Source organism: Alosa pseudoharengus, unplaced genomic scaffold (assembly GCF_046254945.1).
Source record: "Alosa pseudoharengus isolate Yale_2024_CS ecotype anadromous, Long Island Sound unplaced genomic scaffold, YU_APseudo_1.1 YU_APseudo_1.1_scf_24, whole genome shotgun sequence".
NCBI classification, from domain to species: domain Eukaryota; kingdom Metazoa; phylum Chordata; class Actinopteri; order Clupeiformes; family Clupeidae; genus Alosa; species Alosa pseudoharengus.
The window spans coordinates 28,009,912-28,026,292 of NW_027468689.1; the positions used below are offsets into that span (position 1 = coordinate 28,009,912).

Here is a 16,381-nt window from a genome sequence, read left to right on the forward strand (position 1 = left end):
TTTTTCTACTGGGCTCCCCCTGCAGTTATGGAGTATTTCTATTGTACACAACTGCTGTATTGTGGAGCCATGTTGACTAACAAGCAGGGGTAAAAGTGGGCCAGAACGGTCCGAACGCAGGTCCAGAAACCTCAGATAAATGAATACATAGATTCATTCATACCAACGATATAGTACGGAGCCCAGGAGGTGTCATTGCAAGATGTTTTTGTATATTGAGAGAATGTGCGCTCATTTGAATAAATTGTGCGTTTATTTTTAGATTGAGAGCACAATTTAGTAAAATGACCCTAACCCTAGGACTTAGAAGCTGTTAGGCATAAAATGCCATACGATGTCTTTAAACCAGTGTTTCTCAAAATGTGGTCCGGGGACTGGTGGTCAGCAAGCTATCCCAAGTGGTCCGCAAGCAGACGTGGTAAAATATAATATAGGCTAGATGAGTTATTTGCAATATTTAACCAACTTGAAATCAACTTGTATCCAAACAGTTCTGCAACACTGCCTATGTAAGCTATGCCAGTTTAAATCATATGAATTATCTGACACAATAAGCAAGGTGCAAAGACAATAAGCAAGGCTGTTCAGTGAGTAGGTCTATTGTGTAATATTAAGGCTGTTAAAATAACTGATTAATTTCGATTAATTAATTTGAGAAAAAATAACTGATTAAAAAAAATAACGCAGATTAATCGATTCTGTATGACCTTTGACCCCGAGCCGTTCTAGTTAGTAACCATTACTGTAAAATGAAGGAGAGAGAAGAAAATGTGCTGCCTAGATCATTGATTGGAACATTTACTTTTAAAAAACGGCCTGATGGTGTTGACCAAAATAAAGTGTTGATTAAAATAAAGTCCTCTGCAATGTCTGCAGCAAGGAATTTGCATATCACCGGAGTTTGTCAACTCTAAAGTCGCACATCAATGGAAAGAAATAGTGTTGACATTAAGGGGAGTGTTCATTTATTTTCATTGTGTCCCCTAGGTTATATCTGTGGACTGAAATGCCTTGTATGTGAAAAAAACTTCTTCCCGAAGCACTTTTGAATTTATTTCCTCAGCATATTAGGTCATATCATAGATTATTATGGCCATTATTTGAACAGTGAAAATAATAATAAAAAGAGTTTTAGACTTTAATGTCACTAATGCTGATTATTCAATGATTTATTTTAATTTAAATATTTAAAATCCTTTCTCAGCAAAAATTATATATGCGATTAATTTAGATTAATTAATCACAGGGTATGTAATTAATTAGATTATTTTTTTTAATCGATTGACAGCCCTATGTAATATACTGTTGTAGGTCTACTTTTTTTTTAGCTAGGTAGTCCTAGAGGCTTTTTTTTTATTTGTTAAGTGGTCCTTGGTCTGAAAAAGTTTGAGAAACACTGCTTTTAAACATATCAAAAGAGCACATAGTAAGATTGAGACACAGCAACCATTCCCTTTCTACATTACGATCACAGTAATTGAAAATGCATCTGATTCACTGAAGAAGAAAAAAACAAGCTCTGTATAAAACATATTTTATTTATTAGACAAGTAAAACAGCAATCATTGCTAATCGACACAACAGGGCTTCAGTTTTAATTACAGCCCTGAATATGTACAGCATTTGTTACTAAGAAGATAATTATGTACATCCAGCCATTTCTAAAATTGTTACACATAAAAAGAATGCACATATTCTATGTCTGTAAAAGTTAAAGTGTACACTAACAAGTGCCCACTCCATACTAATTAACGTCCTGGTATGCACATAGTTCCAGGCGGTCCGTACTTCAGTCTTATGAAGATCCAAAAACAAACCAGTACTATGTGTAAGTTATCCAAATCTGGTTCTAGTCCTGTAAAGTGCCCAGAGTGTGCTAGCAGCAGTTCTTGCCTCTTGTCTACTTTGAGAAGACCTCTGGTAATTGACTAAACTGCATCAATGGCGCCCTCTACTGTACAAAGAAATGAAGTGCTGTGCAAGAGTATGTTACTGTTTTGTGGTGTCCTGGCCAGATGAGACAGCATGTGCACCATTATACAACACATATTTACAGTGCATAAGAGCTCATTCGTTTTTGCTCACCGATTCTTCCCGGACCCACAGATGTCCTTTTGGTATCATGTTTATTGGGATATGTTCCCCTGTGACATGTAATGTGGAACTATCATTGGCCTACATGTTGAAACTTGACTATCAAATTAAGTTCCAGATTTCATTGATGACTCAAAACCACTGAAACAAAAATACATCAGTTATTTTGGCAGGTATGGGAATGCAGGAGCAGAGGAACAACTACTCTGTACCATTCCCCATTGACTAAATGCAGTGCTTACATCCAATCATTAGCAAGTTCAGGCACTACAGGCTGTTGCGCTCATCTCCTTTTGGACCACATATTCACGGGTTCGCTCGTGATGCTATGAAATGACCTGCTTCATCCACATGACGGCAAGATCAGTGGACACTGGCAAGTCATGCTTATTTTCAGCATCCTCTGGAGGTCACCAAGTGCACACACAGAGGGCACGGGTCATGGGTCAGGGGTCAAGTGTACGGGTCAGAGAGAGGTCGCTGGACGATCTCAGCAGGCAGAGTCAGTGCTGGCGGGTCTGGCGCTGCTTCGGCGTGCCTCTTTCTCTCGCTCCTTCTGCCGCTCCTTCTCCCTCTTGGCCTGCCGTTTGTCCATCTTCTCCTGCATCTTCCTCATGTCCTTCAGCCTCTTCTTCAGAGTGGAGCGGTCCCGGTGACTGGACACTCCCAGCTCCTGCAACCAAAGCATTTTATATATTATTGTTATCAAATTAAGTTCCAGATTTCATTGATGACTCAAAACCACTGAAACAAAAATACATCAGTTATTTTTGCAGGTATGGGAATGCAGGAGCAGAGGAACAACTACTCCAACTATTCCATTATTACAATATATATATATATATTTTTTTGTCTTTTTGCCGTGCCACAGTCCCCCCCGCAACTAAAGCATTTGACTACAGTCATTCATTTATTTATTAATGCAGTGTATATCTCTAAGTATAAGTATATAAGTATATACTCTTTTGATCCCGTGAGGGAAATTTGGTCTCTGCATTTATCCCAATCCTTGAATTAGTGAAACACACTGAGCACACAGTGAGGTGAAGCACACACTAATCTCGACGCAGTGAGCTGCCTGCTACAGTGGCGCTCGGGGAGCAGTGAGGGGTTAGGTGCCTTGCTCAAGGGCACTTCAGCCGTTCCTACTTGTCGGGGATTGAACCGGCAACCCTCCGTTACAAGCCCAAAGCCATAACCATACTGTAGGCCACGACTGCCCGACAATTCATTTTTATAAATCTTGACACCATTTTTTCTTTTTTTTTTCCAACTTCAATTAACTAAAATTTCAAATGCTATTGATTTGATTTAATTCCTCAAAATTGGTGTAGAATTCCAACCGTTCTAGTGGCTTTCCCTGACCGGCAGTATTACTGTAGAAGTAACCGGTCACATCAAATGAGGGTTTTGTTCAGAAAGCTCCAGCAGAGGGTGCTGTCGACTCTTGTCATTGTTTCAGCAGGTGTTGCACAAACCTTAAGCTTGCTGCTGTCCAAATTCATAAGCTTCTGTCCGTCAACACCTCTGGTTGTGAACTCGGCAATGTACTCGTCCATGTTCATGGCCATCAGCCACTGACAGACCTGCTGAATGGTCCATTCTGATAGTGGGCGGGTTTGCCACACATAGCCCTTCCCTGTTGGTGGAGGGTCATCATCTAGGGTCTGAAAACCAAAACAAAATCCACAAAGAAATGTTAATAACTCCATTGAACAGTGTCTGTACAGCAATAATGCAGATCAGATAAGGCAGAAAGTAAATACATCCTGGTTCTATTTTTAACATTACAATGAGGGCATGTAGCTAATCAGGAGGCATTGTGTGCCTGAATTGTGTGGGGGAGATGGTAAATATCCACGAGAAATGACAGTTGGCAGACACAACAGCAGAATAAAGGAGAGAAATAATTAGGATAGCCTCATATCTAGAACAGCCATCAGCTGAGAAAATTAGGTCAGGAATAGAGGGAGAGAGAGAGGGAGGGAGAGAGAGAGAGAAAGAGAGATTGGGAAAAGATAGAAAGAGAGAGGTGGTATGAGGTGCATAGGACAGAATCTCATGTGTTGTTAAGTGCATTCTAAGAGATAACAGGCAGACCTTAACCTTGGCACAAGCCCCAGCCCTTTCATCAAACAATGTTATCTGAGACAATGCTCCTCTCAAGCAGGGTGGAGCAGAGCTTGCCCAACAAGTGTATAAAGCGTGTGTGTATGTTTGTGTGTGTTTGTGTGTGTGTGCACACGTACATGGGCGTATGCAAGCGTGCATGCATGCAATGCAAGACCTTAGCATGTGCAAATATACTGCCTGAAAAAAAAAAATCAATCCATTGCACAGCAGCAGTAATCAAGTCATGTATGTTCTTCAGTATCCCTCTTATGACAGCTAGTGCCATGCAGGCTAGAGGACTAAAGGATCACTTGAGCTGCACTTGCACACACACACACACACACACACACACACACATCTGGGTCTACTCTGCTTGTCTTCCACAGCTCAGACACCCTTAGATGGATTTGTTTTGATCGCATTCTTTGGTTTTCTTTTCACCTATAGTTCTCAAATGATCCTTCATCAAGAGTATGGACACAGAAAAACAAAGAAAATAAAACACACAAAGACAGTCTACTCCCGAACAACATCGTTTCCCTATATGACTACGGTCCCGACTTTCTCATATAACATGCTGTACCGGAAGCACCACCAGGAAAGGTCAAAGGTCAAGGGGTCATGAGAAGACCCTCCCCACATAATGGCCATGACCTCTTCCCCCCTGGCCCCCTCCAGGGTCACTCACCTCGCTGGAGGAGAAGGCGAGGGTACGAGAGCGCGTTGCCGGACGGCGGTCTGACAGTAGAGCTGCCAGGGAAGAGCGCGGGCTATTGGGGTTGGACTCGTCAGTCGCAGAGAGACTCTGCAACGAGCTCCAATACATACACACACATACACATAGAAACAACAACAAACACACACACACACACACACACACAAAAACAGAAAACAAGCCCACAAAAACACACACATACACACACACACACACACATACGGAGGTCCAGTGAGGACACTGGTATTTTCTACCAATTCCCCAGGTTAGTAGACGTGTGTTAGCACAGGCCTAGCGCACTATTTAGTTCATATTGAGTGCTTGAGTTAGATTTGATGCTCGCTTTGAATAAGAGGATTGCTAATTATAACATTGTTAGTCGGAATGAAAACTATAAACGCATGCATTATACACCCGTGCAGTGATTGCAGTAAAGAGCCACTTCTGCCACACAACTATTTCTATTGCAATTAGAGCCATTTCTGTCTGTTAATGTTAAAATTGACTTTCGTGCAAAGGCCTACATTTCATAAGGAAGAAGAGTAATCAAAGTTTCTCATTTTTTGAATAACTACAAAATGCCTCAATGCACGGACTCAAATCTACTGTATATTTTGTCATTTCTGTCCACATCAGTGTTGCTGTATACATACATTTCTCAAAATCTAGTATGAGTCACTAGTTGTCTATTGAAACAGCAGATCCTTGTATATAGCTATCTGGTGTCCCTGTTTACAACAGACATTAATGACCAATCGCCATAGGCAGAGCACAGGCATCAGTTCAGATCATCTGTGTCTCTTTCATACCAAAATCAAACACATTTTTGCTTCTCCATTTGACATTACGTGAGGTCCAGATAAAACATAACATATTTAATGCCAGGTGTAGTCAGGGTCTCTAGTACAAACTAAACTAGCGTTAGTGCGTGGCTGCCAGGTTATCAGTCTAAAGTTCTACTGGTGATGTGACATAGCAGAGTCTAGTAGCTCTTCTAAAGATCTCTCTAAGTGCTTTGCTCCTGCTCTTTGAGGTCTTATACTATACCGATTCTAAGGAGGGAGACAGTAGAGAGTGCCATGATAAGTTGGTCTGTGCAGGAGAGTCAAGAGAGAATACATAGGAATAAGATGGCTGCCAATGATATGGCACAGGGTTGCTACAGGGCTAATCTTTGTTGTGGCTCTCAATCACTGATCTGTCTGGTTTTGCAGCAAGATGGGATTTGTCTGTCACTTTTTCTTACATCTCTTACTTTTCCTCTTTCTATTTCTGTTTGTATTCTACTAGTATGGTCTGTTTGTAATGTGGGCATTGGGTGTATGTGTGTGTGTGTGTGTGTGTGTAGTTGGCTGTAACTGAAAGTGACCCCTGAACACTTTGTCCACTCCTCTCCCCTTTCCTATTCTCACCCCTCCTCCCTCCCACTCTCCATCTCCCTCACCTTCTCCCGATGGGCTGACCGGTCGACGTGTTTGTCCGTGGGGGTGTGGGGCAGGCTGCAGCTGGACAGGGACTGCTCTTTGTCCTTCTCCCGCTCCCGCTCTTTGTCCCCGAACCAGGAGAAGGGCATGCAGGAGGGCACGGAGGACACTGACCCCGTGGGGGACATGTTCCCACTGGACACATCCAGCAGGTCCCCAGAGCCCCTGCTGACACACACACACACACACACACACACACACACACACACACACACACACACAGTGTCTAGAGTGTAGCTTGAAAAGGCAACTCGTAAAAACTTTCAGAGTATCTCTCATATGCTAGTGGGAAAAGAAATACATTATGCTGGCAGTTTACATAACTGCCTCAATTACGCAGGGTTCCATCTGTGGATTTTGCTCTGGGAGTTCAGGTTGGGATAATGGCCAACGCTGACCCTACATTAGCAGTGCACGGCTATAAAAAGCAAGTGCAGCCAAGATAAAAATGAGAGGAAGGAAGGAAGCATAAAGAGTGGAAGTGGCAAGTAGCCCATCGCTTTTCCAGGAAAAGGTGCCTCACTCACGACATACCTGCTCTCTAGGGATCCACGCAGAGCGTCCCGCTCCTGTTTGCGACCTTTGCCCCCAGACTTCCTCAGGCCACTGAAGGGAATAAGAACATTCCAGAAGAGCCCAGACATAAGGGGAATGATGCTTCATTTGCCAGTGGCCTTTACTGATTACTGAATGCTAATGAATGCAAAAGTAATGGCATACTTATACTCAGTATAAGTCAGACAGGTCATGTTGTTTTCCTTGTTTCAGCCGTACAGTAAACACACTCGGCTTGAGCAAACCCACCTGAAATCTGGGAATCTCTTTTTGGACTTCCCAGAGGAAGAGCTGTCAGGATCCTCATCTGAAACAGACGCCTCAGTCAGACTCCTCACACCATATGCATCATTACAGAGCTTCATCAACATACACACACGCGTAACTCAGTAACACACACACACACACACACACACACACACACACACACACACACACACACACACACACACACACACACACACACACACACACACACACACACACACACACACACACACCAGTGTTTCCCATACATTGACTAATTTGTGGCGGCGCACCACAATATCAACATGGGCCCCGCAAGGGTGTGTGCTCAGCCCCCTGCTCTTCACACTGCTAACACATGACTGTACAACCACTCACAGCTCCAACCATCTGGTGAAGTTTGCGGAGGCTCACTACAGAGAAGAAGTAGACCTGCTGACCAAATGGTGCAAAGAAAACAACCACCTGCTGTATGTCAGCAAGACCAAGGAGATTGTTGTCAACTTTCAGAGAGGCCACAAACAACTGCCACCACTGTCCATCGACGGAGATGCTGTGGAGAGAGTGAGCAGCACAAAATTCATGGGGGTGCACATCAGCGACGACCTCTCCTGGACCACCAACACAGCATCACTGGCGAAGAAAGCCCAGCAGCGCCTCTACTTCTTGCGCAAAGAAGAAGGCAAGTGCCACGCCTCCCGTCATGACCACATTCTACAGAGGGACCATAGAGAGCATCGTGTCCAGCTGCATCACAGTGTGGGGCGGAAGATGGAACAGGAAGACCCTCCAGCGCATTGTTAACACAGCTAAGAGGATCATTGGAGCACCACTCCCCTCCCTGCAGGACATTTACACCATCCGCCTCACCCGCAAAGCACTAATGATTGTCAAGGACACAACCCACCCTGCACACGAACTGGTCAGCCTCCTGCCCTCTGGAAAGAGGTACAGGAGCCTCCGCTCCCGCACCACCAGACTTGCAAGTAGCTTCATCCACCAAGCAATCAGGATGCTGAACACTCTACCCACTCTCCCATCACTGACAACCCCCCCAGCCACCAGCCAGCCAGGAACCTAGGATCCTGTCTACCCTAACCCCCCCCCCCAACACCTCCCCAGGACCGCCCTGTGGAACTGCACTGTGACTGCACAGCCTAACGTGTTGCAAGCCTGATATACTTGAAATGACTGCATATCAATGTAAATATACAGCACACACAAGCACTTCATGTAAATGTTATCAATGTTATTTATCACTCTGCCACAATGCTGCTGCTACTACTACTCTGTCAGAAGGTTACGCTAGGACTATGTAAATATACAACACAACTACCTCTATTTTTTGACATATATTCTATATTTCTATATTTTGATATATGTTCTATATTTCAGTCTCGCACTTTAATGTCTGTATGTGGTATGTCTGTATATTTTTATTTTTTATAAAACAAGTTAATTCTGCAAACCAACCACCACAAATGGAATTCAATTCTGTGGGAAACACTGCACACACACACACACACACCTCTGCTCTTGCTGGCCTTGCTCTTGTCCCTGCTCTTGGAGCGGCGGCTCCTGAGGCTCTGCAGGAGGCTGGAGGGGGAGTGGGGGGTGGACGCGTCCGTTGGGGGCGACACACTGGGGCTGGCCTCGCGTGGAGCCCCGCCGTGGGGGGTGCAGGGCAGGGGGGACGCAGAGCTGCTGGTGTCCCCCCCGGTGGCGGCCCCCTCAAGAGTCAGGATGGGCACGGGCAGGGACAGGCTCTCCAGGAGGGACCTCCGTTTAGTGCTGGACTCCACTGCCACATCTGCTCTTTCCTCTGGCTCCTACACACACACACACACACACACACACACACACACACACACACACACACACACACACACACACACACACACACACACACACACACACACACACACACACACACACACACACACACACACACACACACACACACACACACACACACACACACACACACACACACACACACACACACACACGTAGGTAAGAGATGGTCACTGATCCTAATTTTGTGTTTACATGTCATAGCTAGTGGGATCCCAAATGACCTCATATTCATTCATATGGTATGACAAACACTTAATGGTTTTAAGTTAGATCCAGAGAACATATTTCACCTCCATCCTTAGTCTAGATCTACAGTAAATTCAGGTACACTACAGTGTACGGTGACAGTTAAGATTTCAGAACATCTTTCTAGAACCTTATACAGTACTATTTCTGTCCGCAGATGCCTTTAATGCTAATGTTTTAAACTGAGAAGCTTTTTGCTGGCATAAAAGGCCTTCGAAGTTAAGTGGTACAGTCAGACTGACACATCATCAACATCAGAGGGTTCTAAGGGTTTTAAGTATAAGTATAAGTATATATACTCTTTTGATCCCGTGAGGGAAATTTGGTCTCTGCATTTATCCCAATCCGTGTATTAGTGAAACACACTCAGCACACAGTGAACACACAGTGAGGTGAAGCTCACACTAATCCCGGCGCAGTGAGCTGCCTGCAACAACAGCGGCGCTCGGGGAGCAGTGAGGGGTTAGGTGCCTTGCTCAAGGGCACTTCAGACGTGCCTACTGGTCGGGGTTCGAACCAGCAACCCTCCGGTCACAAGTCCGAAGTGCTAACCAGTAGGCCACGGCTGCCCCCCAAGATGCAGGTTTCTTCTCCAGGGTATTAGAACATCACTGTCTGTTTCTCTACATCATAGAGTCCAGTCAGGACAGCATGTCTACAACATGTGAGTGGACAATAGAAAGTTCTGGAGCATGTCTGACCTGGTTCTGGCCGGGAGACTTGCGGGCCGACTCGCGGAGCTTGTGTCTGGACGGGCGCTGGCGCCGGGATCTCTGGGCCAGCTGAGCCTTGGCCCGATGGGCACTGCAGTCCAGACGGTGGGTCTCCGGCACCGCGCCACCCCAATCTGGATCTGAGGAGGTCAGGAGAGGATGGATTCACTCCTCCCTTCTAGATTCTCTCTCTGTCTGTCTATCGGTCTCTGCTTCTCTACATTCTTCTGTTTCCTTCTCTCTCTCTCTCTCTCTGTCTTCCTGTCTCTCAATGTCCCTCTGTGTCCTCTCAATCCCTCTCTTCATGTCTCTGTCTCACTCTCTCTCTGTCCTTCTCTCAGTTTCTTTCTCTTACTGTCACATGGTGTCTGTCTCTCTCTCTCTCCTTTTGTATCTCTTACTGTCTGTCTCACTCTGGAGGTCCAGCTGTCTCTCTCTCAATCACTTCATTCTTCTAGCTCCACTGAGTCTTTCCGTATCATACAAACACTGTCACCATCTTCATGCTCATTCATTCTGCAACTCACTTCAACAGCAGTCCCACGCCAGCTTATATTTAAAAGTTAGTCTTTAACATCTCTTAATCAGGGCACAGAGGTGACCTACCAGAGATGGGCTCGTCGGTGGAGAGGCCGTTCCGGTCGGAGGCTCCAGACTCTGGGCTGCTGAGCCGACTCTCCTCCCCCGGTACCCTGAGCTCAGCTGGGGGCTGCTGGTCCACCTGGTCCCTGCCCTCCAGCACAGCCATCTAGGGGCACGCAGACACAGGTGGGGGGAGAGGAAACGAGGGACAGGGAGGGGGGGGGGGGGTCAATTAAACTTAGTTGAATTGAGAATGAATGAGAAAAGCATGAATGTGAATGAATGAGAACAAAAAAAAAGAAAGAGAAAGAAAGAACAAACGAAAGAAAGAAAGAGGACAACAAGGCGATCGATAACCAGTTACACCTTCATTTTCCTCATGCAATGACGATTACATTTTCATTATAGAGTCTAACTTGATCTGACACTTTCCTTTTTTTTCCCTTTAGGTGTTGCGTGGTGACTTTGTGGCAAAGGATGTACTTTTCTAACCTTCCTCTATGGCATTTTAATCACTGTAAATTAATGTGGATGGGTCAAATAACAAGACAGCAGTTGGTAAGTCTGTTTTTTACTCACAGCTAGTATAACAGTATTGTTTCCCAGTGGTCATAAGATACACATGGCCATGTGAGAGGGAACAAACAGTGTTGATATATGGGAGGAGTTGCTTCATAAGGCCCCCTGACTCCAGGCTCCAAAGCAACTGATTGTAGGACCATATTTGCCCATATTCCCACACCCATGAGTGTGTGAGTTATGAACAATACCAGGCATCTGTGTGAATGTATTTGTAAGTCTCTGCGTCCCTGCATTTGTGAGTCCCTGCGTCTTTGTGGGTATGTTTATGTGTGTGTGTGTGTGTGTGTGTACAAACACACAATCTTATGACAGAACAGTGTGAGCCTACACCCCACACCCATCCAAACAGTGGCTTGTACCTGCTCCAATACCACCCCCCCCACCACACACATACGTTACACACCGTCCCCTACAGTACATCTGAGCGGTGTCTGGTAGCCTCCTACCTGCTCCAGCAGTTTCTCCACTTTCTTCTGGAAGTCTCTCTCTCTCTCCTCCAGCAGCCTCCTCAGTTCCTCCTCCCGCCGCACAAACTCAGCCGCTCTGCCGTGCCAACACAACAAACGGCCATTAGGCGCAGCTAAAAATACCTCGCAGAGAAACACAGGCATTTGAACAAAAATAAAAATAGCCGGCACACTGATTAATATTTCAAAGGGGCTTGGCTGGATTTGAGACTGGGGTAGTCCGGGTGGACAGAACTTTATGAAAGTTGACCGAGGCAGCAAATAAAGTGCAAAACACAAAAAACGTTTCACCCAAAGACACTTTTTGAATTATAGGCTTGACAAAACACTTGATTGTGTGTGTGTGTGTGTGTGTGTGTGTGTGTGTGTGTGTGTGTGTGTCTGTGTGTGTCTGTGTGTGTCAGCACGCTCACCTCTTCTCGTGCTCCTGCAGCTGGCTCTGGGTGTCGCTGTAGCGGAGCTCCATGGCCTGCTGCTGGGCCTGGGCCTGGCTGAGGCTCTGGCTGACCGTCTCGCAGAGCCGCTGCGACTCCTGCCAGTAGCCCTCCAGCGTGCGCAGCCGCTCCATGCTCGCCTGCCACCGCTCCTCCAGGTCCGCCGTCCGCTGCTCCCAGGACGCCCTCTCCCCCTCATACACGCGCATCTGCAGGGAGGGCACATCGAGCGTACACTGAGCACCTTATATAGCAAATAGAGCTGTGTTGTTGTTGTTGTTGCTAGATTGTTAGCAGCAGCAGTAGTGCTGATGGTACGGCCATTTTTTTAGCTCATTTTGATAGTGTCTGGCAGCATTATGGTTTCCCACTTTTATATTAATTGTATAGGTCACTTGGGAGAAAGGGGTTCCTGAAATAAACAATCTTAATCAAAACTGTATCGAAAGTGTGTCCCAGAACATGATTATGATTGGGAATATCCAAATCCAGTTCCTGATTCCTACTTTGCTAGCAAGCTATCTTTTCCCCTGGCGTTCTTTTATGAGATCCCAAAGAATCTTTACTGGTTTGTGTAAACACATACTGATACAAATGCACATATACTCTGTACTGTACTGAGTCCCTTTTGATAAACATGTCAGCTAGATGGATAAGACAATGCATGTATGTCATGAGTCATGATAATCATACAAAATGGAATGTTTATGGCAGCAATTGTTTTTATATGAATAAAAAAGAAGGGGAACTGAACAGTCACTTACCTTTTCTTTCATCTCTCTCAGCTCTGCTACGGTGGTGATGTGCTTGTTTTTGAGCTATTGGAAGCAAAAAACAAAACATGTCAACCATGAACGATAACATGTAAAACGATCTATTGTAGCTTGCTATCAACATTAAAAACAATGTCAGAGCATGTACTTGTGCACAGCCATTCAAGCTGTATAGATCATATGCCCAGTTCTTCATCAAGCTCACAGCACGACATCATTTGCAAACTAACTGGAATTTGGTTAAAAAGGACAATATGGCCAGATAAAGGGACTACTGCATGAGAGCACTCCTATCCTCCCTTTGGTCTTCATCCTCATGCAGAAATAATGAAAACTGTACTGTAATACATCTGTGTTATTCACTTCCTGTACCTCTTTATATTTCTCTCCCAGCTCAGTGGCATGGAGGTGTTCAGGTAGAGTCCATTCGCTGCTGTGCAAGTCATCAAGCTCTTCCTGCCTCCTCTCCTCCTCATCCACTTCTTTCTCATCTTCTCCTTCCTCATGGTGTCCTCTCTGAGTGATTGTAATTGTGTTCATTATAAGCACAGGATTTACACCAGGTGAAAACAGCTTTCACAAAACTATATTTTGGGGAGCCCTTGTTGGACATTGACAAAAATCGGATGCAAGGTATCAGAGAAAGTTGCCTATATTCCTCCTATAGACCATCTCACTGTGTATTGTGTTTACGGTAACTACTTGTATATCTGTGCCATACTGCACCTTAGCACTCACAGGGTTGAGAACTGTGACAGTTAGTGACTGATCAAATGTTAGCTAAACCAAGATGGCACTTTGTGCTTATCTAGCTGTGAAAAAAATGTCCACCATCTTGCATTTTTAAAAGATTAAACACGGTCCAGATATTTGTTTGTAGAAAACAGTCTTTTTAAATTTAACAAACTGTTTTAAAAAGGACGTTACATATCAACTTGCACATCTCAATCGATCTGCCTCCACACACTAAAATCCTGGACATTTTAAGGCACCAGAGTGGGTGTGGCCCAATTAACCCATTACCCCACCTGCAGACAATTAACAGTTAATAGTCTGACAGGCCATGTGCAAAAGTGCATTAAATTAAAACAGTGTCCTAAAACAGGGAAGATGTAGTCAGCATCTTCACACCAGCACATACAACGACATCTTAATCTTAATCCATATTGAGCCCCTGTTTGATCGGACCGCTAGACACAGTGGCTGGGCTATTCTGCGGAGATGGAGGTGTGTTAAAATACATTAGAGGGCCCCCATCCTCCTCACCTTCAGGTCAGCAGGCTTCACCAGGTCCTCCTCCTCCTCCTGCCTCTGCTCCTTGCTCTGGATCTCCTCCTGCTTGTGGTGTTTGCTGGTGCTCTCCTGGTGGAGGGTCTCACTGATGAGGCGAGCCACCTCGCTCTCCACACCGGACCGCTCCCGACCAATAAGGAAGCTGTAGGGGTTGGAGATGGCCACACGCGTCAACACAAATACCCATACTGCATGCTGACGTACACACGTACTCACACACATATACAACTGGCACTGAAATACACACACACACACACACACACAAACACATTACTCATTACAACCAACAATAATACATAAAAAATCCCAATCAAGTGTGTCATATGAATCAGGTATGGAGTGCGTTTACAGCAGGAGGAAGTAGGGAATTCCAGTCGATATGTTGGACCATGTGGACATGGGAGTAATCTCCCAGCGCTGGTATTATGGGGTGGGGACATAGTTCTAGTAAAACATTAATACACTCACAATGCCAGACACACACAGCCTCGGTCTCTGGAGCAATAAAAGAGTCACACAACATTCAGTATGGTAATAAACTTCCCTCTTTCACACACCTGCATTGTGAGGTTCACTCACACATGGTGAGGCAGGGAAACACACTTGCTTCCCTTGGACACACACACACGCACACACACACACACACTCACACACACACGCACACACACACACACATGCACGGACACACACATGCACACGCACGCACATGCACACACACACACGCACGCACGCACGCACGCACACGCACGCACATGCGCACACACACACATGCACACACACGCACATGCACACACACGCACATGCACACACACACACACGCACACGCACACGCACACGCACGCACACACGCACACGCACGCACATGCGCGCACACACACACACACTTTAACAGTACACTCATAAATGCTGATAGCCTCAAACTGAATTCATATCTTTTGAAGCAGACGTTATTGTTTGAACAATGACACAGTTCACATTCCTGAAGATCTCTGGTAGATGCTCTCCACCACACCATCCCAGACAGTAAATGATTACCAATGCTTGATTTGGTTCACTGCACACAGACCAAATGGCACTGTACAATATGTAACCAGACGAGCAGGGTAAAGTAAGGCTTAGCCAAATGTGTGTTTACAGTAAGTGTGGGCTTCTAGAAGGGACTCTGGTGTGGATCACAACACAGGGCTACCAAGCTTTGTTTCTGGTCAGTTTAAATCCTAAACTCCTCACTACATAAAATGTATTTGAGGCGGCTGTCAAAACATCTTAGTAAATTATTAGTTAATGTGGGGTAATGATTATTAGTATATCAATAACCTAATAAAAGATCAAATAAATTGTTGATCAGTCATAAATAGATGACACGCACACAAGTTAGTTTTCCTTGCATGTGTATGGTGTGGTGAATTATATCAGATATGACAAACAGACTCTCACCTGACCAGGCCTCTGGTGTTCTTGAGCACGGTGGCTGCAAACATCTGGGTGACCCCAACCAGACTGACCCTGTCCACCTCCACAATCTGATCATTCACCTGGATACTGATGGGACAGAAAACAAGACGGAGTGAAACTATTTATTGACAATGTGCAAACGCATATATCCAATATAAATAATTAAATAAATAAATAACTAACCCCAATAAACCCAGAGATTTTTTTTTCCATTCTGGTCCTTTGACCTGGACTCTGGTTCATAGAGAACAGGGGATTTCCACTTGACTGGATCACTAATGGTCTCATTGGAAGTATGAGTAGTACAGTTGCAGAAGAGAGCACATGTCTGCTAAAGAGTGCCCATGTCCTCTAAAGAACAGCACGCATGCTCCATAATCTCCCCATTTGGGATTAGGTGCATGAGCCATAGAGGCCGATCACAGTGACTCTACTGACAGGGCTAGTTAGATGGAGTCTGGGGAGCTACAGGAAGGTGAGCACTAAGTACTGTTAGGACATCATGGAGGTTTTTGCTAGTTCTCTTAAATCATCACATATCGATACCCACACTCTCACTCCCAAATTTAGCACATATTTATGCTTGGTTAGGATCTCCTTGTCGTCACTTTTCAAACCCTTTGGAACTCCTTTAGCGTCAGTTTTCAGTGCAAAGTGTAGTCCAACTGACTTTCATAGTGTATAAAGCATAGCATAGACTATAAAATAGGTATAGTAAGTCACAGTCAATGGATTTTTGTGAAGAACCCAACATGAGTCCTTCACATAGAAAA

The 16,381-nt window shown here is 45.0% G+C and overlaps 1 protein-coding gene across 3 annotated transcripts in view; it reads right to left on the minus strand.

Annotated features, from left to right (window-relative positions):
- Window positions 1-1,522: 1,522 nt before the first annotated feature.
- The window catches only part of ppp1r9alb (protein phosphatase 1 regulatory subunit 9A-like B), a 26,607-nt gene continuing 11,748 nt past the window's right edge, over window positions 1,523-16,381 (minus strand). Inside the window, exons 5-19 of one of the 3 annotated variants that reach the window (XM_076303648.1) lie at window positions 15,591-15,695; window positions 14,127-14,295; window positions 13,233-13,376; window positions 12,852-12,905; window positions 12,067-12,296; window positions 11,633-11,729; window positions 10,629-10,770; window positions 10,011-10,162; window positions 8,735-9,035; window positions 7,210-7,267; window positions 6,940-7,011; window positions 6,366-6,570; window positions 4,895-5,011; window positions 3,573-3,761; window positions 1,523-2,767 (exon numbers count right to left, since the gene is read on the minus strand). In XM_076303648.1, the coding sequence (XP_076159763.1) occupies window positions 2,585-2,767; window positions 3,573-3,761; window positions 4,895-5,011; window positions 6,366-6,570; window positions 6,940-7,011; window positions 7,210-7,267; window positions 8,735-9,035; window positions 10,011-10,162; window positions 10,629-10,770; window positions 11,633-11,729; window positions 12,067-12,296; window positions 12,852-12,905; window positions 13,233-13,376; window positions 14,127-14,295; window positions 15,591-15,695 (2,218 nt within the window). In that variant the 3' untranslated portion in view covers window positions 1,523-2,584. Of the gene's footprint in view, window positions 2,768-3,572; window positions 3,762-4,894; window positions 5,012-6,365; window positions 6,574-6,939; window positions 7,012-7,209; window positions 7,268-8,734; window positions 9,036-10,010; window positions 10,163-10,628; window positions 10,771-11,632; window positions 11,730-12,066; window positions 12,297-12,851; window positions 12,906-13,232; window positions 13,377-14,126; window positions 14,296-15,590; window positions 15,696-16,381 lie in introns of all 3 variants that reach the window. The other 2 variants (XM_076303647.1, XM_076303649.1) reach the window with 2 other exon arrangements.